This window comes from Nipponia nippon, unplaced genomic scaffold (assembly GCF_047370975.1).
Source record: "Nipponia nippon isolate SJK-2023a ecotype South Korea unplaced genomic scaffold, ASM4737097v1 scaffold_2, whole genome shotgun sequence".
NCBI classification, from domain to species: Eukaryota; Metazoa; Chordata; class Aves; order Pelecaniformes; family Threskiornithidae; genus Nipponia; species Nipponia nippon.
In genome coordinates, this window is record NW_028262336.1 from 123,396,879 (window position 1) to 123,416,684 (window position 19,806).

At 45.5% G+C, this 19,806-nt stretch overlaps 2 protein-coding genes across 22 annotated transcripts in view; one reads left to right on the plus strand and one right to left on the minus strand.

The window, feature by feature from the left end:
- Window positions 1–12,702, plus strand: part of ANKRD42 (ankyrin repeat domain 42) — a 29,511-nt gene extending 16,809 nt beyond the window's left edge. For 4 of the 11 annotated variants that reach the window (XR_015704500.1, XR_015704496.1, XR_015704502.1 and 1 more), the window contains 2 exons: window positions 2,274–2,539; window positions 3,747–3,878. Coding sequence is in view for 4 of the 11 variants with exons in the window: in XM_087756206.1 (XP_087612332.1) it covers window positions 2,274–2,375 (102 nt within the window). In the remaining 7 variants the exon portion in view is untranslated. The other 7 variants (XR_015704499.1, XR_015704498.1, XR_015704497.1 and 4 more) reach the window with 7 other exon arrangements.
- CCDC90B (coiled-coil domain containing 90B) lies at window positions 83–18,251 on the minus strand. 11 transcript variants are annotated; one of them, XR_015704505.1, is made up of 13 exons: window positions 18,091–18,251; window positions 15,726–15,845; window positions 12,909–13,012; window positions 9,572–9,673; window positions 8,882–8,923; window positions 8,730–8,801; window positions 8,592–8,645; window positions 8,188–8,302; window positions 6,806–6,955; window positions 5,835–6,040; window positions 4,212–4,473; window positions 928–1,019; window positions 83–379 (listed from the first exon to the last, which is right to left on the minus strand). XR_015704505.1 is itself a non-coding variant. In XM_009470416.2 (9 exons), exons 1-9 carry the CDS (start codon window positions 18,209–18,211, stop codon window positions 6,900–6,902), a joined length of 786 nt encoding a protein of 261 aa, XP_009468691.1. In that variant the 5' UTR covers window positions 18,212–18,251; the 3' UTR covers window positions 5,583–6,899. The 11 variants fall into 11 exon arrangements, 1 of the variants encoding a protein (XP_009468691.1); XR_015704503.1 differs by having other exon boundaries at window positions 5,835–6,955; XR_015704504.1 differs by having other exon boundaries at window positions 83–515; window positions 5,835–6,955.
- Between the last annotated feature and the right edge of the window lie 1,555 nt (window positions 18,252–19,806).

The window sequence follows — 19,806 nt, forward strand, 5'->3', positions numbered from 1 at the left end:
ACGAACTCCCCCAGCGCGCGGGACGGAGGCTGCTCCCCTTGCTTGTGCGTGTTCTCACTGAGATTCCCAGGCATGGTGCTAGGAAATGCTGGAGTACATGTGCTAGCAGCTTTTAGCTTGGGACACTGAGGTGAGCAGTAGCCTTTGTCGTGTCCTGACAGCGTCTCTGCTGTGCAAGGATATCAGTTTCTCTTTGTACCCTGGCAGAGAAGCACCGGTATTCTTCGTCTTGATATTAACAACAGGGAGTGGGCTGATCCCTGAGTACTTCCATGCTGTGTATGCAGTGGCTGACAGTTCATCTTGGCTGGCAGCTGGTATCTGAGACCGGACCGGTGCTTCGGGAGAGGTGCTGTCACCACCAAAAGGGTTACCTGGCCTGCGGGTGTGCAGAGATCGCAACTGTGGGTCTGTAGGATTCCATGATACACAAGGACACAGGCTTTGATCCTCTACATTCCTCTACTTTCTTATAGATTACCACAATACCACAAGATGACCGCTAGCAAGTACACCTATGATTAGTAAAGTGAATATAAATATATGTATCTCAAGCTATTACAAAATACTATTAGCAATCAATAATATAGTAACTATCCATAGTATGGTAGCAATCAATAATAAAGCAACAATCAATAGGATAGCAATAACTAAGTAGGTATATACTATTACAGGTTACTACAAACTTGGCATTAGTGAAGCAAACTTATCAGCAATGTAGCAGCTGATACACTTATGACTGATTACCTACAGGGATATATCATAGCGGTATGAAGTGAATTAGACTGATTTCAGGAGGGCCAAACCATCCCAGAGGGGAGGACAAACTGATCTCAGAGGGGGGACCCAGTCATCCCCAAAAGAGGGGAGGACAGACTGAACCCCAGAAGTGGGCCCAGAGAGAGACCAAGATAATAAAAGTCTCACTTCAAAGATGATCCACGTCACAGAGTCGAGTCAGCCAGGCATCCCTGGTGGGAGTCCAAGATCTCATAGAAAGTTCGTGCAGAGAATTCAGCCTGTTTAGGAAAGGAAAAGTATGTGCAGCACGGGAAGTTCTCAGAGAGAGAGGCTCTATTTTGGATTAAAAATTAAGCCCTTTTTAGATCATAGAGACACAAGAGAGTGGAGGACACCACCACTGCAAGCAGCCAGTAGATGCTGATGTTTCTATTTCTATTTTTCTACTTTTCACATGTAACAGCCAATAGATGATGAGGTTTCTGTTCTATCAATCAGACCATTTTTTATTTTTCCAGACTATTTTCCACCTTTTCAGACAATAAGTTACCTTTACAGTTCCTTGTTCTTGCGCTTAGTGGTGGTATCCCAAGGATCCTTCTGGTTTTTAGGTACCACAGCTGTACTTCAAAGAGGCCAGCTGCACTTTTCAAGCATGTTTCTGGTTCCCAGCCTCACGGTTCCCAGGCTGGCAGACGTATTCGCTGTCGGTATTTTTCAGCAGGCAGTTTCTTCTCTTCAGTAATTTTCCCCTTCTAACCAGGCCGCCTTTCTGGCTGCTCACATCGGGTATCAAGCTGATGTGTCAGCCCCTCACCCCTCGCTGCCATGGTTTGTAGCAATTGCAGCACATGTTGTAGGATATTTCTTTTGCTTCGGAACTCGTTTGTTTTTTTTCCCTTTTGCACCAGACTAGGCAGTGAGTTGGTGGAGTACTGGAGTACAGGACCGTATTGCTGTGTGCAGTGGTTGATTTCAGGGAGCGTTCTTGTGTGTCATCTGCTATCATCTTCATTATCAAGCCCGCTGACAGCAAAGAAGGTGCAGATATGAGCTATAGGTTGGCTTAGCAGGCAAAGACAGAAAAACTGTAGCTTTTTTTAAAATCCAATCTTGCGGATAGATCAGAAGTTCACATGCTAAGTTTGGGGACAAGAGAGCTAGCATTTCAGACCTTTCCCTGCTACGTCACTCCCACAAACTGATGTGACAGTGAAGACCCCGTTTTTCAGATCTTTGCCATCCAGTCCATCGGCAGCTGTGGGTGAGGCATCAAGTTCCCCCTGCGGCGGGTTGTGGGAGCTGGTGCGCACTAACGCTGCTGGTTCTGCCAAGGGTACAGCCAGTGCAGAAGGCTCAGGGCCCTCCCCGCCTGGGCTGTCTGTTGCTGTTCTTGATGCTTCGCTTAACCGCCTTGACCATTGCACTGCCTTGACTGCAGAGCCGTTCACAGGGCCCTGCTATAACCAGGCGAGGACGCGAGTCGCTGACAACGTGGGTGACTTGGGTTTAGCTCCTTCCTCTGCCTAGAGGAGCCCGGAAGACCCATGGCAGGGGGATGCTCTAACCGGCACGATGTCTGCTCTTCTGAGATGGAGCCATATTCATTCTCCTGCTCGAGCTGTGCAGCGTGACCACTGTAATTCAATATTCATTGGTCCAGAGGGAGTGAGTGAGAGCAAAAACCTTCATAAGCCGATTATGAGGGCCATCATGGAGGAGGGAGGAGCTGGCCTGTGCTTCACATGAAACATTTACATATTTCTTGGAGGCCAAGTTGGTTTGCTGGATAAACCAGGTAACGTTACCACCTTCTTCAACCAGGTTTGAATAAGGCCCAGGTGCCTGGAGTGTCCCTACTAGGTAACAGTCCTTTTCTGAGCGTGATGGGGAAGAATGCTCTGAGCGGGAAACAAGCATTTAGAGCTCAATTTTGTTAACATTTAAGCTGTGCCACTGAAATGTCTAGGGCATTTCAGGCCCCTTGAGAGCAGAGGTGATGCCACCCCCAGGCAGCTGGGAGCAGGAGCTGTGGACTGCGCCGCACTGCACATCCTTGGAGAAGGACAGAGGAATTTGCATCCCAAGAATTTTAGTCCTTCTGTTGCTGTCATCTGATCGCAGGGTAGCGTGGCATGGCTGCGTGTGCAGCGCGGCCAGGTGGCATTCGATTGCTGCAGCTCAAAGCAACGAGGCCCTTGGATCGCTGCGGTGCCTGCGTCACACACCTGTGCAGCGTGCCAGCTTTCCAGCTGACGTTCAGCCATGCCTGCGCGTGCCTGAGCAACGCCGTGTGGTCTGGCACAACCACATTGCGCAGTTCTTCCCATCTCCCCCCTTCCCTGCTTTCTTCCTCCTGCCCTCCCTTGCAGGATTGTTTCTGAGCCTTTCCTGCCTGCCTGCACCTTTTTTCCCTGTCTTTTAGCCTGTGCCAGCTTTCCCTGCCACCATATACACGCTGCCATGCTCCGACAGTTGTTTGTTTCCCGCTGTATCCTTGGGACCGATCATTTCCATGCTGCTGAGACCCTCAGGCCAGCCAGGTGCCTCCACCTTTGAAAGAAAAGCCGCTTTCTGCTTCCACAGCTCACTCTAAGACATTGCCCATTCTACTGCCCTGGCAGGTTTAAAAATCCAGGACACCTGTGGCACAGAGTGCCCCATTTCTAGGGTGGAAGAGCAGCTGTAGTCAGGCTTTTTACCAGCAGCAGTCTGAAAAAGTCCAGTGGGGCATTAGGGTAACTAGCTGGGACTGGAGACAGCTTCTATCGAGGCAGGTTTGTTTTCAAAAACTTCCGCGCTGAGTGACTGCTACAACCAGGGGGCCTTCAAACCCTGCCCTGCTGTGGCTGTCATCCCACACCCTGCGACGACGCTCTGCCCTCGGCGTCAGTCTGAACACACAATTCTGTGGTTACTCAAAGCCATGGATTTTTAAATCCTGTCTTAGGAGGCAGCAGGTTTAAGTGATTGCTATTTAATGGCTGCAATGTCCTCTGTTTCAGGAAGCTGAGACCATCTCCAAGTCTTGCGAAGAGAAAAAGAAAGTAAAGAAGAAACCGGCCTCCAGCCCGGGAGGAGTGTTTGTGAGGCTGCGCTGAGGAACGAACCTCCGAGGAGGGGCAGGCAGACCGAGGAGGTAGAATGGCAATATTCTAGACAACACAAAGTGTCTGCATAGCCCAGCTCCACAGATGAGCTGTGGTTCTCTGCATTTCGTCCAAGTATTTTTTTTAGTTCTCTGGGATAGGCAATATTTTTAAATCACAGCAGCAGCATTTTTTATTAAAAAAAAAAAGGCAGAAAGACTTCTCTTCCTGTCCAGGCAGTAGTTTAGCAACAACTTTGCAAATTATAAGGTGACATTTCAGGAGTTAACTGCAGCAATGTCATAGGCCCTCCTAGGTCTGAGAAAAATATCCTCATCTCCTAGGCTATTTTGTAGTACTGAAAGAAAAAAAGCACCTTACCTCCTGAAACAATCAGATAGGAGCTGCAGTGTAGAACCAGAATACAGAGTCTAGAAGTACTGCTCAGCTGCAGGTCTCAAGGTGCCAGGCCCCTTGATTTTCATCTTCAAGTCCTTCCTGACTAAGCCAGGAAGCCACTCCTTCACGAGGTGCCAGGCAAACTGCTGCGGCGGGCCTCCGAGTCTAACTCAGGGCTGAAGAGGTCACTAGGCTGTGGGGCATGTTGTGGTTAGAGACAGCAATCCCGACCTCTCCTCCATGCCTAAAAAAACATTTCATGACTTCACATGTAAAGATTTTTCTCTCATCTGTGTGCTATTGTGAAATTCTTTTCCCTTTGGAGCCCTCGTGCATATTTTGAGTTTTGCTGTTGATAAGAAAGCCTTGCACTATAAGGTTAATTTGTTAGCGCTTGAATCCTGATCTGCCCTCTCCTTAGTTACCAAAGGAAACTTGTATCTCTGAGAATTTCAAAGGTACTGAAAAAAAAATCAATTTGTTTTTGTGTGCACAGACTGAGGGAGAGGCCCGCTGAGTAACAGCATAAGCCTTATCTCAGAGCTAGAGGAGAACTCAGTCTCTAGAGCCCACTTCAGGGTGTAGGGGATGGTGGTGGCGAGGAGCTGCAGGAGGTGAGGTATTTCCCACATCACCATTGGCGCTAAATTCTCACGTAGGAACAGTGCAAAAGATCAACCCGAGTCATTCTGCGTCCAAAGAAGGGCAGCGAAGCTGGTGAAGGGTCTGGAGCACAAGGCTGGTGAGGAGCAGCTGAGGGAGCTGGGGTTGTTTAGTCTGGAGAAGAGGAGGCTGAGGGGAGACCTCATCGCTCTCTACAACTGCCTGAGAGGAGGTGGTAGTGAGGTGGGGGTCGGTCTCTTCTCCCAAGTAACAAGTGATAGGAGAAGAGGAAACAGCCTCAAGCTGCGCCAGGGGAGGTTTAGGTTGGATATTAGGAAAAAATTCTTCACCGAAAGGGCAGTCAGGCACTGGCACAGGCTGCCCAAGGAAGTGGTTGAGTCCCCGTCCCTGGAGGTATTTAAAAGATGGGTAGATGTGGTGCTTAGGGACATGGTTTAGTGGTGGGCTTGGCAGTGCTAGGTTAACGGCTGGACTCGATGATCTTAAAGGTCCTTTCCGACCTTTCAGAGAACCTCAGAAATGGTTACAGCTTACACAAAGATGGATTTGCAGCAACAGCTACAACAGACACCTGGCCGCCGGCCACCTGCTGAGATCCCTGCTGCCCACTCCCACGCCTATTTGACAAACACAGAGACAACAGAAAAAGCAGCCTCAACTCCCAATATAATAGCACTGTGCCTGTTTACAGGCTGTAGTCTATATTCAAGTCTCTCAGATAGTCAGATAGCAAATACAAGAAATTAATTTTATTTTCTCAAATGAAGATGATAAATAATTTAATGCACAGAATATAAGAACTGGCAGGATACCAGCAGGTTCAACTGTAAACAGAATAAAACGGCAGTAAAAAAAATGGCCACTAATCAGTACTAAATACTCTTTAGCCCATAAAGGGCCTACTCTTACTTAAAAGTTTAATCCAGGAAGGATTTTTTTTTAAATTATTATTTTATTAAAAGAATCAAACCAAGCATATACATTTGTACTCAACACGGTGTGACTGCTTCAGTTTCGGAAGGCGTCCACCCGCCACGTCCCAGTCCTTGCAGAAGGCAGAGGGGTCCCCACCAGCGGCTCGGGGAGTCAGTGCGTCCCACGGGATTACACAACAGCCCGGAGGAGGACGACCGCCACCACGCTGGCACCACTGAGATGCCGAGTATTTCCATGTTACAAGCCAGATCCTACGCCCAGAACATACGTGAGGGTTTATTGGAAATACTCTGCGCTGCTTGAAGGGAGGAGTTAAGAGCACTTATCTGCCCCAGGGCTGTACACAGCTGCTGACAGCAGAGGCCTTTCCCCTTGCAAAGACAAAGGGAGAAGTTCTCCCATTCTGTTGACCTCTGGGGTTACGGAAAGTGCAAAAGATACTACCAAAAAAAAATAATCTATGGAGACATTTTAGTTCTACATGACATTTTAAATTTATGTAAACCAGTTCTCCAGGAAAACAAGGATTCTTTAGTAAAGGCCTTGGAGTGTGTGTTTATATATAAATAAAAAACCCAAAGGGCCAGGCTTCAATCCATCAGAAAAGAGAGGAACAGACTGAAGGCAAAAATCCAGATCCTATATTTCAGATTAATTTACCTGGATCAGAGTAGATCTGTTGGAATCTGGCATTAGTATTCCCATATTGGGAAGAGTAACTTGGGAATAGTATTCCCATTTCAAGGGCATATCAAATGTTTAATATTTCGAGAGGAGCTGAGAGTGAGAACGTTCCTTTGAAAATATTCCAAAAGAAAACAAAGCTAATTCTAAAGCACATTAGGAAACACTTTCTGATTTAGCATAAGAAGTCCTTTGACATAAATACAGTATTCAGTAGGGGACAATGAAACGTTACTATTTGCCTACTTCTCCCCCAGTTATTTCGATCTTTAGTGTTACATATTCAGAAAACATTTTTAGTGCACAGTAAGCATATCAAAACAAAAAGGTACCAAGGTTATCTACAGCGCAAACACGATCATCTAACTGCTGTTGCTGGGGTGGCCTTTTCTCCATCTGTATTTGATGCAGCCGTTCCATTTAGATCTATTTCCAGAACCTGTAGAATCCCAGTGCTATTGCTAAGCAAGTAAATACTGAAGCTGTTAAAAAAAAAAAAAAAAAAGGAAGGAAATAATTAGTTGCATGCTAAATTGTGTATCACCTTCTACATACAGGAAATTAACTGCAAACAGATGGAAGAATGGTAACAACAGTAGAGCAGAGCCTCCTCATCTTCCTGAATTGCTGCAGGTGCGACAGAATAATTTTAGAAGACAGTAACTTGTCTTAGATGTAATATCCTGCACAGTAGCACTGCCCAGGTGGCGAGATGGGAGGTCAAATTCAGCCGCCTGAGGAACTGTGTTTTCAGGGACGCATCTGAATAACTAGAGCGGGCTACAGTAGCTTCTACTATTGTCACCCATCGATTGGAAACTGTATTGCAGGAGAGGCGGCTGCATCAGGTCTTGCCTTAGACGTAATTCAAATGATTTCCCACTGAACAAAATGGCAGTGAACTGACAGTACCCATACCTGACACAACATTACGGTAGCTAGGCAGCACCTCTGAAGCCTGATGAGCTGTCTTTCAGATTTGTTAAGTTGCTCTTTCAACTAGTGTTAGAATAAAGGTAATTATGTTTCCCTTTGAACTTGTTCTCACTTCCAAATGGAATCATAGCATGTCCTGAGTTGGCAGGGACCCACAAGGATCATCGAGTCCAACTCGGTGCGGTACTCTCTTTTTATCCAGCTCCACTACAATAAAAATTTCACTGGTCATGTATATATTGAGAAGACAATCTCAAATCAGACTGAAACGTGTTCTGCTTGGCAGGGTGAAGTACCAGTACTGCCACACTGAAACTATGTGTCTGTGGAGGACTGAGTGGGAGGCAGAACGGGTAACTCAGACTAGTCCTGAATACCAGCAACTCGCAGAGTAACTTAAATAAGCTCAGGAGAACTGTTGGAGCAACTCTGCCACATAAATGGCTGCCCCGCAGCCAGCAGAGGTACTGTCCCACTAGACAAGGTATTTAGGCTTCTTTCCTGCTCTTTAAAAAAAACATTAAAAAATCATGTCCGTGTTCCTCCTAACCGCAGTTCTGGGCGCAGTCCTAGTCCAGCTGCAGCAGCGTCTGCGTGTCCCCACCTCCTCTGTGTTCTCTGTCGCACTTCTTTCAAGTGGGCAGGGTCCCGTCCCCCCAATCCCAGTTATCTGCTGCTACACAACTGACTTCCTGAACTCGCTTTGCATGTACTCTTGAATGAAATTTTATACATCCAAAATACAATACTGGTACTCACCTCCTCGCCTGTGACATACCTGCCAAATAACGTATTGTATCGAGTTTATTCGATTCCATAAGCGTTTTTAAGGAAGCTATTTCAGTGTCAATTTTGTTACTGATTTCTGAGATAACACTGTTGGTACTGGAATCCTGCAACATTAGAAGACAGCATACATTTGACAATGTCCTCCAGCCCTTTCAGCTTTGCAAAGCCAAACAAGAATACCATGCTACCAGCAACGAGAAAGAGAAACAAATTTCCAACCTATCACTGAAGTAAAATATGTAACTGGTAAGAGACCGTAGAAGACACAGAACAGCATTTAATATGATCCAGGAAGAATATTAAAGAGGGAGAGAGAAAAAGAGAAAACTCAGGTCATAGACTTTAGTCCCTGATATGCCAGCACCTCCTAAATGAGCTTTGTTCAATACTTACTTTTTTATGAAACTCTGTAGTTGCTTCCATCAGTTTCCTCTCCTGATCTGTAAACTGTGGATAAAAGATAAATTACAATTGTAGTGATGGAAAACAAGACACAGAACTGATAAGGGCTGTCTTCACAGACCAGCTTACCATATCCGTCACTCTGCTCCTTTCCAGGTTTATGTCTAGCTTGCTGTCAGCTCGGATTTTACCGGTTTCATTCTTTAAAGCAAATAAAGATTATGAAAATAACTATTTACTTTCCCCTAATAGGAGTGCGTAGGTCCTTGCTGTGTACTTACCATTAGCTGCTGTTTAACTTGATCTAATTCAATTTTCATTTTCTAGGTGCAGAGGAGGAAAATAAAAAACGATTTTACAAATCCAGAAAACTGCTGACCAAGTTAATCAGTCATGTAAGTGTTACCACCGCGTGCACGCAATTATTCTTCCATAATTTTTCTCCCAATGGGGAATTTGTTCTTGATTAAATATCCTAACTGGTGTGTTCAATTTGTATAGTCATATATAATCTGCTGGGAATTTTGTTCAAAATAAAGGGATTATTTTAGAACGATGATGATCTTGTTACTCGGAGACTAAAGACAGCAGAAAAATACCAGAATCCTGTCAAGCAAAAGTGAAACGTGTCTCAGTCACCAGTTTAATCAAATTGCTGCAAAGAACCGGTTGACAGCTCTCCCTGCACTGTATGGGTAATGGTGACAAGACTCTACCAGAATCACCCTTAAATAAAACCACAGAAGACAATTCTAAGATGTGTAGATTTTTTTTTTCTTTACAGAAGAACTGAGTCTTATCACGTGAAATATATTTTTATGTGATCACAGAAGTTGTAATCTACAAACACTTCAACTCTGATAAAAGTATCCATAATAACTTTTACATTCACATTTTCTCCCCCAAAAATGTACAACAGGTACGATGCAACATATATTACAATTTAACTGCTTAATTAAAAATATTTGTACCTCATTCTCTGCTCTCAAGTTTGCAAATTCACTTTTCTCCAGGATGACCATATCTTTTCGAATGGAGTCCAAATGTGCCATTATCTGCTGTAAAGTTATTTCCTTAGAAACAATAAAACATGTCATTGATTAAGTTGCACACTTTCTGGCAGGTAAAGGAAAGATTTCTAGGTCTGAAATGATGAAATTAGCTACTGCAAAGCACAAAAATGGGGAGACTCTCCAACAAGGAAGTGACAGAAACACAGAATTTTTCTAGCTGCAATTTGTTTGAAAGACTCAAGAGGGTTTGGTTTTGTGCTTTTCCTCTTGCTGTAATACACTAACTCTGAATTTAACCAAAAAAGCCAGAGGCATTAGTCCACGTAGCTATGAAATGAAACAGACCTGAAACTACAGGTTGGTCCTTCATTCACTTCCACTTCCAATGAACGCTCAGGAGCCTAGGAAGCGTTAATTGATGGTTTGGATCCAGTTCCTAAGTAAGCACTTCCATTTCTTGCCCACAAAGTCATCACAAACCAAAGACTTAACGACAGGAACATCACGCTGTCCTCTCAGCATCAGAAGTGTGAGGCACACGAGTAAGACATTGCTGAAAAGCAACCAAAAAAAGCCTTCCTGCTGTTTGGACCAACAAGTTCAGAATTCAACTGCTATTTATAAACTACAGAGTAAAAAAAAATAAAATAAAGGAAGAAACTTTGTATTTTAGAATCTCCAAAGTGATATTCCTTTAGTTAGCATAAGGAAGTTACCCTACTATTTAGCACGAAAAATGACATCTCTCTGTGGGATTCTGCTTTTAAAGCTGAGCGCCAGCAAAACTAAGAGCTCTCATTCAGACTACAAGCAAAGAGTATCTCTCAGGTCCTGTGTTGAACTAAATTCCTTAAAACATGCCCTGACCCAGCTTCCACTGAAGTCTGACTACTTCAACGAAGTTTTTACAATTCCTGGGAAAACTTCAGTTGCATTTACACCGAGGAGCTAATTTGCCTCATCCCATCTTAAAACATTCAGCCTCAACACTGACGACGCTATAAAAAACAGTGTTTCTGCCTAGTGCAATTCCATGCACATTACACTTGGGATACTGACTTTCTTTACATATAAAAGGATCTCCAAAAAGAAAGGTTTCCATTTTGATGCAAAAAAACAGAGTGACACAAATTGAGTGCACCCTCAGTAAGTTTGCAGATGACACCAAGTTGGGTGGAAGTGTTGATCTGCTGGAGGGTAGGAAGGCCCTACAGAGGGACCTGGACAGGCTGGATCGTTGGGCCGGGGCCAACTGTATGAGATTCAACAAGGCTCAGTGCTGGGTCCTGCACTTGGGTCACAACAACCCCATGCAACGCTACAGGCTGGGGGAGGAGTGGCTGGAGAGCTGTCTGGAGGAAAAGGACCTGGGGGTGTTGGTTGACAGCAGCCTGAACATGAGCCAGCAGTGTGCTCAGGTGGCCAAGAGGGCCAATGGCATCCTGGCTTATATCAGGAATAGTGTGGCCAGCAGGACCAGGGAGGTGATAGTGCCCCTGTGCTGGGCACTGGTGAGGCCGCACCTCGAGTCCTGTGTTCAGTGTTGGGCCCCTCCCTACAAGAAGGACATCGAGGTGCTGGAGTGTGTCCAGAGAAGGGCAACGAAGCTGGGGAAGGGTCTGGAGCACAAGTCTTATGAGGAGCGGCTGAGGGAGCTGCGGTTGTTTAGCCTGGAGAAGAAGAGGCTGAGGGGAGACCTTATTGCTCTCTACAACTACCTGAAAGGAGGCTGGAGCCAGGCGGGGGTCGGTCTCTTCTCCTGAGTAACCAGTGAAAAGACAAGAGGAAATGGCCTCAAGTTGCACCAGGGGAGGTTTAGGTTGGATATTAGGAACAACTTCTTCACAGAGAGTGGTCAGGCATTGGAACAGGCTTCCCAGGGAAGCGGTGCAATCACAGTCCCTGGAATTGTTCAAAAAACATGTGGATGTGGTGCTTAAGGACATGGTTTAGAGGCAGACCTGGCAGTTAGGTTAACAGTTGGACTCTATGATCTCAGAGGTCTTTTCCAACCTTAATGATTCTATGATACTAAGTTCTTGTCTTCCGAGATTCATAGGAAAAAAGTTAGATAACTTTTATTAAGAATAAATGCCAGTAAGATAAAAATCTGTTGGAAGTAAGGCTCAGCAGTTTAAATAAAATAGCAATGAATGCTTAATTGCATTAACTCATTGAAGAAGAATGACATGTAATTTCAGCTTGCACAGCCTTCCTGAGTAATTATTAAAACCATTACTGTGCAGCACAGCTTTATTATCCTGGCCCAGATGTCTAGCCTACAAGAAAAACTTAAAGTTCTTTTTATTTTGGCAATTTGTTAAAATGAAACTTGTCACCACCTCTATTATCAACAAAAAACCCAGCCATGCCGCTTAACTGATTCACTGCCTCCAGATACGTCCACAAACGTGGACTTGAATATCTAAGCGAAGGAAACACCTCGATGCTGGAGTGTAGGCTGACGTGTTGACCTGAGCAGTGCAAACAGCTCGGTTTATACCAACAACTGAGTAATTCAGAGCCCACTTCTGTCCCCGAGGGTACATGACACACCGCAGGTTACGTCCAGATGGCTAAAATCTCCTCCTCCTAAAACAGGATGGCTCTGTCCACCCCGCTGGTGGGAACAGTTCCTGGCCCTGTACTTCCACACGAATTGTGCCCAGGTCAGGGAGACGAGAGGTGGGACAGGTCAAAATCAAACCAAGGCGCCGCAACGGCTCTGGACAGCCGTGTGGTGGTGTCTGGGCCCAGACCCTCGCCACGTTTAGCTCTTACTATAGATGTAGCTTTAGAGACCGAAATGCAGGATAAAATCATGAAATGGTGTTAACAGTAGTTTTTAGTTTATGAATTGGAAAACAGGACAAATACAGCGTATCTCAGAACAGAGATACTGACATCTTTACTGAAGTTCAGTAAAAACACTGACAATTTTCTGGTATTTTAGGTGGTCTTGTTATGGCTCAGGAACCCGTCCTGGAATCTCTCTTCTGCCCTCAACCGTTGTAAAGCACAGTTCCAAGTCTGGCTTCACCACAGAGCTTTTCAGTAGCAAATGAAGCAATCTCTGCAGTACAGTTCTACATTGTGGCTGCATTTGGAAAACACTCCTGTGAGATGAAAGGTATAAGACATTAACCTTCTTAATACCACCTTGAAACTCAGGAAAACCTATCTCAGTGGAGTGTTCACAGTACTATACAGAGCTGCTCACTCGTCACGTAAATACACAAATATGAGCCACTATAGCTACACAATGCCGTATACGTACACCATAGATTACTTTTACCTGCTGAGCCTGTGTAACCATATCCTTATAGACTGTGTCTAAGCTGACATTCGACAGGGTTATTAACGCCGATACGATGGTCTCCGCTTGCTCCTTCCCAAAGCCTAGGAGACAGTTGAAGGATGACAAGTTCAGGTATTATTAGCAAGCTGGGTGAAGAGGAGAGCAAGAGGTACATAATAAAAAGGGACACTCAAGTGCTGTACCTCACTACAGTGGCAAACGGGAAGTCACAGTTACTGAAAACTGACAGCGAGGAGCCAGCCACTGTGACTTTTAACTAGAAAAAACACAGACCAGTGCTGCAAAAACCTGAAGCACATTAACTTTTAATATACTGAAATAGTCTATGCATGCAGCTGACAGGAGGGCCAAATTTCTGTACGTTGTTTAAGTGTTCACACATTATAAGTATAATTCATCAGAATTTTACTTTATAATGAACTTTCACAAGTTCTGTTAAAACCAAACTTACCTTCAGCTACAGAGCATGCATCCTATAGAATAATAAAATTAAGACGTATGTCTGCATATACTGAAATTGTTCTGCACAGATACGAACACATGCAAAACTGATGTTAAAAATGCTGCATGCATCGCCTGCAGAATGAATTCAAACTGGGATTTTTGCTTTCTGATGCTAAAAATTACACTTTGTCCATAGCCTGGTGCAATTTTGAAACGTTAAAAACTATGTGCAGTGAATAGTGGAAAGAAAAAAACAACCCAGCTGTCATTTTCGCCGTGTCTGATCTAGCGCTGAGAGCTTTGGCTCTAAGGATTTATTGCCAGCAGTCTCACTGATGTGTTGTCTTTCAACTGACTCGTTTTATAAAATGAGATCAATTAACTTTTTTTGAAAAATGCTTTCAGGGCAAATTATGTAGAGAAATATGCCACTGCTCCCTTCTAAAATACTGGCACTGTCAAGGTGCACCATTGGTTTACATTACTAAAAGAGCTACGCATGCTTTATGACAGTTCCCTTCCACTAAGAGGGGTGATAGTATTGCTCCAGTGCCTCCGAATTTTCAAGGTTACTTAGGTTTTTGCCAATTCATTATTTTGTTCTTCCTCTATAGCAAGAGCTGTCCTTGTTGCATGGAAGTTTAGAAAACGAGGAGAAATTCATATAAGCAAGAGAATGGAGCCTGAAAACTGCGTGCAGCAAGTTTGAGAAAAACTAAATGCCTCTCTCGCTTCTGTGATATGTATAGGTTTTACCTATAGAGCCCTGTCGCTGCAATATTGAACTATTTGTAGAAGTTATGGAACAAATTAAACTGAATAACAACGCAGCTTTCCAGCACCAGACAGACTTCACCCCGTGAGTTCTAAAGGAACTCGAAGAAGAAATAACTGAATTAGTACTGGGGACAAGCAACATCTCACAGCCTACCTCGGTTACCCAAGGACTGGAAAATGGCAAATAGAGTGCCAGTTTTTAAAAACAGTTCCAGAAGAGATGTAGGGAACTACAGGCTGACAAGTCTGACATGCATGGAAAAAATAAACATTGTTAGCAGACTACTAGGAGTCTTCTAACTACTAATACATATAATATACTAATACATATACATACATTAGACCCAAATAGTGGAAAAAATCCTAACCTCAGGTTGGATAAGTTCCAACTGTCACTTAGGAGAAGGATCTTGGGATTTTAAAAGATAGTTGCTAGTCTGATGAAGGTATCAGTTCAGTGCTTAGTAGGGATCAATAAAGTAAACCAAACCCTTAGGAATTACTAAGAAAAGGAGCAGAGAACAGAACAGATGCAATGTGATGTCACTGTTCAAATCCACAGGACATTCAGTTGTCAAATAGTGCCAGCAGCTCTGTTCCCTCCCCTTTGAAACAGAAAAGATTCACAGAAGGGCATCATAAATGATCAGAAGTATGGAAAAGCTACAGCTCAAGGCAAAATTCAACAAGCTAGCATTCTTCTGTTTCGAAAAGAATGACGGGGAACTATTACAAATTTACATAATCATGAGTGACATGAGAGACCAAATGTTCATTTCCCCCCCTTCCCAAAAAAGAGCTGAGCAGGCATCAAATTAACCTTGTAGAAGCCAGATTCTGCATAAACAAAAGGAGTGGATGTCTGAAGCTCCCTGAGAAAGGATGTTTTGGGTACTCATCAGTTCATCATGGTTCAGGGACTGAATAAGCTTGTGAAAAGATTTCCACTGAATGTTACTAAAACTCACACCTGACCCAAAATACCTCCAGGGTGAAAACAACTGGAGGGTTAGAAAGTACGAGCGGATGTGTCACATACATCTGCCTCCTTTTAATACTCTTCTGCAGGCACTGACTCACAGCTGCTGCCAGGAGACAGGACCCAGGGCGCCGTGGACCTTTCACCTGACTGCAGACAGCCACACTCACAAAACAAAAGCGCGGATATTAAGAACGTATCATGGCACCATGCTGCCGCAAATATTTCTTGTTAGAAAAAACCCTTAAGTTACTGTTAGCAGGCTAGTAGAAGGAACCTCTATTACAGCTTCATTTTTGCTAGAAAGCAGTTCTTTAACTGTTATTGTTACTTTACCTTTGTTAGCGGTACTATGTTCCTCGGCTGGAAGACACTATATAAACTTGCCTATAGCTACAAATAAGGTAAATCTAATGCAATAGTTATTTGTACGGTTACAGAGGCATCAAACAGTGTCAGATGCCCTTCCTCAAGAGGCTGCCAAAACATTTTATAACACAAAGTATTGATATTTCAGGAAAATTGATAGCACTCACAGTTTTAGTACTTAAACTAAAAGTTTTCCTTTGAATTATTTATCAGATATCACTTACCATGGGCTTCCAGATCCTGCACTAAAGCATGGGTATCAAAAGTTACCTTCCTCTGCTCCAGGGGAGTGATTTCAACTCTTCTGACATCATATGACTTCCTAATGACTGTGGCAGCAAAACCTGGAAGTGACAACATGTGCTTTAAACTTTACCTGATTGGTTTATCATGCAATACACTAATTTTAATTCCTTCCATCATAGCAAAACTGCATGAAAGTTGCAAGAAAAAGCTGGGCCCTTTTGATAGCTTGGCTACAGCACACATCAGAAACCATCAATCCCTTTTCCATAGGAAATCTATACTAACTAGGACTCGTATATCAATCTTAATTGCATTTGTGTAACTGGGAAGCTGTGCAACAGGCAAACATCCTGATACACCAAAAATAAAACACCACAACCAATTTGTAATATTTGAGAAACATCACTTAAATAACTTCCTACTTTTAAAACATCAGCAGTTCTAACACACTGCCAATTTCTGCTGGTTACAGCTAACATCATTCATGTGGTTTTCACAGAATCCCTCAGCCACATTCTTTTTACACTTTCTTCCATCGCTATCCCTTCCAGCAAGCAGAGTGCCATGTGTAAAAATAAAGCTACAGATTTTTTTTTAGAAAGTTATGCAAATCTAACACCCAGAATAAATTTGTTGGTTCACCAGGAAAGTAACTGGGAAACAAAGCAATACAAAGTTTGTACCCAATACCTCAGAGATGGGTATTAAAGATCCACCCTATTTATTATGTGAATGCCTTCCCACAAGACGTTTCACAGCTTCTCTTACTTTATTTCAAGCATATTTTTCCCTTTCTCTTATCTTTGTGGGGCCTTACATGTTACAGATTCTGTTCTGATAGATTCTTTGTTATCTAAAAAGCCCTGTTACTTCTAAATCCACACTTATTCGAAACTTTTCTCACTGCTGGCTCCCTGCCTTAAGCAAAGTGTTGTTCTGTATCTTATCTAGACCTTTACTCAAAAGCTTTATATCATTTAAACAACAGGGAAGTTATACTGTGCCACTGCTAGATCAATCAAGTTACGTGCCACCTTGTATCTGCTCTAAAGAAGTGACTATAGCTAAGCCAGCTGTAGTATTCAAAGCAAAGTCTGTGTAAGAATTAAGATTAAAAAGACAAAGGAAACATTTGTGTTTAAGTGCATGAACATTGAATACTACGTACAGATAATTTAAAATAACTCTATAATTTACTGTGGAATAAAACATTCTTTTTCACTGAGCCATAACAGCTTTTAAACACACAGCTCTCTGTCCTCTAAATGCCTTTGTGGATTTTTTTTTATTGGATTGAACATACATATGGTAGAGGGATTCAGTCAGAAACGCTGATATTGCAGGATGAAGCTTCTGGTTGCCTAGACATGCTGCTCTTTTTCCTATCGCTTCACTCCTGTATTGGCTCAATCATAGAATCATTTGGGTTAGAAAAGACCTTTAAGGTCACCATGTCCAACCAGTAACCCAGCACTGCCAAGTCCACCACTAAACCATGTCCCTAAGCACCACATCCACACCTCTTCTAAATACCTCCAGGGATGGGGACTCAACCACTTCCCTGGGCAGCCTGTGCCAGTGCCTGACTGACCTTTCGGTGAAGAATTTTTTCCTAATATCCAACCTAAACCTCCCCTGGCGCAGCTTGAGGCCGTTTCCTCTTGTCCTGTCGCTGGTTACTAGGGAGAAGAGACCGACCCCCACCTCGCTACAGCCTCCTTTCAGGCAGTTGTAGAGAGCGATAAGGTCTCCCCTCAGCCTCCTCTTCTCCAGACTAAACAACCCCAGTTCCCTCAGCCGCTCCTCATAAGACTTGTGCTCCAGACCCTTCCCCAGCTTCGATGCATGACTCTCAGCCCAAAGCTCTCCTCAGAACTCACTGATGTTTTCACAGACCGTACCTGACACCATTTTGTGATGACCTTCTGCACCCCCTGGCTAACTCCCATCGCTCCTCCCGTCTCAAACATTCTCTCAGTCCCCACAAGCTACTGAACCGACGGCTCCTGCCCAGGCAGCACACCCCTTGCCTCGGACTGGTCACAGCCCCAGAGGGCGGCGTTCTGTGCCCCCTCACACACCGCCCGGGGACAGGCCCCCTCGATCGCTCTCAGGCAACCAGCCCAGCCCGCCAAACGCCCTGCGCGGCCTCCAACAGACCCCGAGGGCCAGTTACTCCCCACCACAGCGGGCAGCCTTGTGCCCGCTCCTGCCGCTTTCGCCCCTCGGAGGGGCTGGGAGCCGCCTGCCCGCCCTGAGCACAGCCCGGCAGAGGGGCTGCCGGCTGACTCGCCAGCTCCCAGCGGGCCACGGGGCCGAGGACGGCCCTCCGGCGCCTCTCACCTCTCCGAGGAGCCGGGGGCAGCAAGGCCCGGAGTGGGAGCGGGGCCCGGAGCGGGAGCGGGGCCCAGCGGGAGCCGCGGACCCAGGCGAGGAGCGCGGCGCTGGACCCGGCGCCCCTCATCGCGGCACGAGCCCGCCACTTCCGGCCCGCGCCGCCAGCCGCCCTCCCCACCGCGCAAGCGCAGCCGTGGCCCCTTTCCGGTCGGGCCCCGCGCGGCACGCTGGGTACTGTAGTCCTGGGCCGCGGGGACGGGGCCCGGCTTGGGGCGCCGCCATGCGGAGGGGAGGAGCGGCAGCGCCCGCTGCGCATGCGCAGGCAGCCGCCTCCGGCAGCCCCGCGGGCGCCATCTTCCCACTGTCAAAGTACTTCCCCGTCGTTTATAAGCTCAAATTGCTGTCGGCAAGCGGGTTGCTTCAAGCCACAGGCGTTTCTCGTAGCTTGGCTAAGGCTTGGTGATGTGCAAGACCAAATCAGCAAATCTGTAGTAAATCGGCTGTAGCAAATCAGTCTGGCTTGTTTGGGGTTTTAGGCCAGTGATGGCAGCGGGTGGTCTGGACTCTGGTGCTGCAGCGTGTGTGAAAGGTATTGATGGCTGTTGAGAGCCAAGGTGAACAGGCAGAGTTAAAACACCCTCGGAACACAGCGGGTAGAGGAGGAGATAGGAAAAAAATCTGCGGACTGCTCTTGCTTGGAAAATGTACACGGAAGGGATGTCCAGAGAGAGACCTCTGGCAGTGGGCTGGTCCCCGGGCTCAGAGACAAGCAGTGCTCGGGCACAGTCCTGAAATGGAAAAACATCCTGGGTATCGTGCTGCAAATTAGAATAAAGGACACCTTGCTTTGCTGCTGGACAGCGTGTGCATCCTGGGGAGGTTTGTCGTAATGGATCCAGCCAAACCAGCTCCTGGCGGTGCAGTGGCTGTACCCGTGCTGTGCTGTGGAGCAGCAGCTAGCCAGCCTTGGGGCCAGCTGCGTTGCTTGTACATGCTGTCAGCCTGATGGAGCCTCCTTGAGGTGTACGGGGGACTTGAGGAAGGTGCGTGCAGTGCTTTGAGTTTTCTCCATAGAGTGCTTAAACTGCAGTTTGAGTAAGACAGATCTCTTAATCCGGCCAAGCACAGGAGAGCTTGTCAAAGACCTTCCTTGTAAGAGCCCTAGCACTGCTTGCGTTCAGGCCAGAATGATTTCAGGGCAGGCCGAGTCCAGAGCAAAAGCAGGCTGCCTGCAGTAAGCAGTACAGAACTCAGAGCAATTCAGATCTGTAGAGGTGCAGGTGTGGAGCATCCATGCAAATAGTGTGAACAGGCAAATTCGGCTCTGGAGGCTGAAAACCTATTGACCAAAAATGCAGGGTCTAGTGACGTGATGGCTGAGCATTCACTGCGCGCACACAATCCCAAGATGGACTTTGGGAATAGAAAACAGCCCTGAATTTCTCTTATATGCCTGTGTACAGAGTTAGAGTTAGATTTGTGATGGAGAGGCCTGTGCAGAGTCTAAGAGGCCCTATTTTCTCCCAGCTCTATTTGAATGATGTGAACTGCTCCTGATTTTGCGTGGTTGCCCCGTCCTGAACTTACTCTAGCCTCAGACAACTGCCAGAAGTGAACCTCTCTAAGCCTGGTTCTGCCTGTGTCCAAATATCCCCAACTTTAAATGCAAAACCACTCCTGGCTCCAGTTCTTCTGAAAGATGAAACTGTAACTCTGGATCCT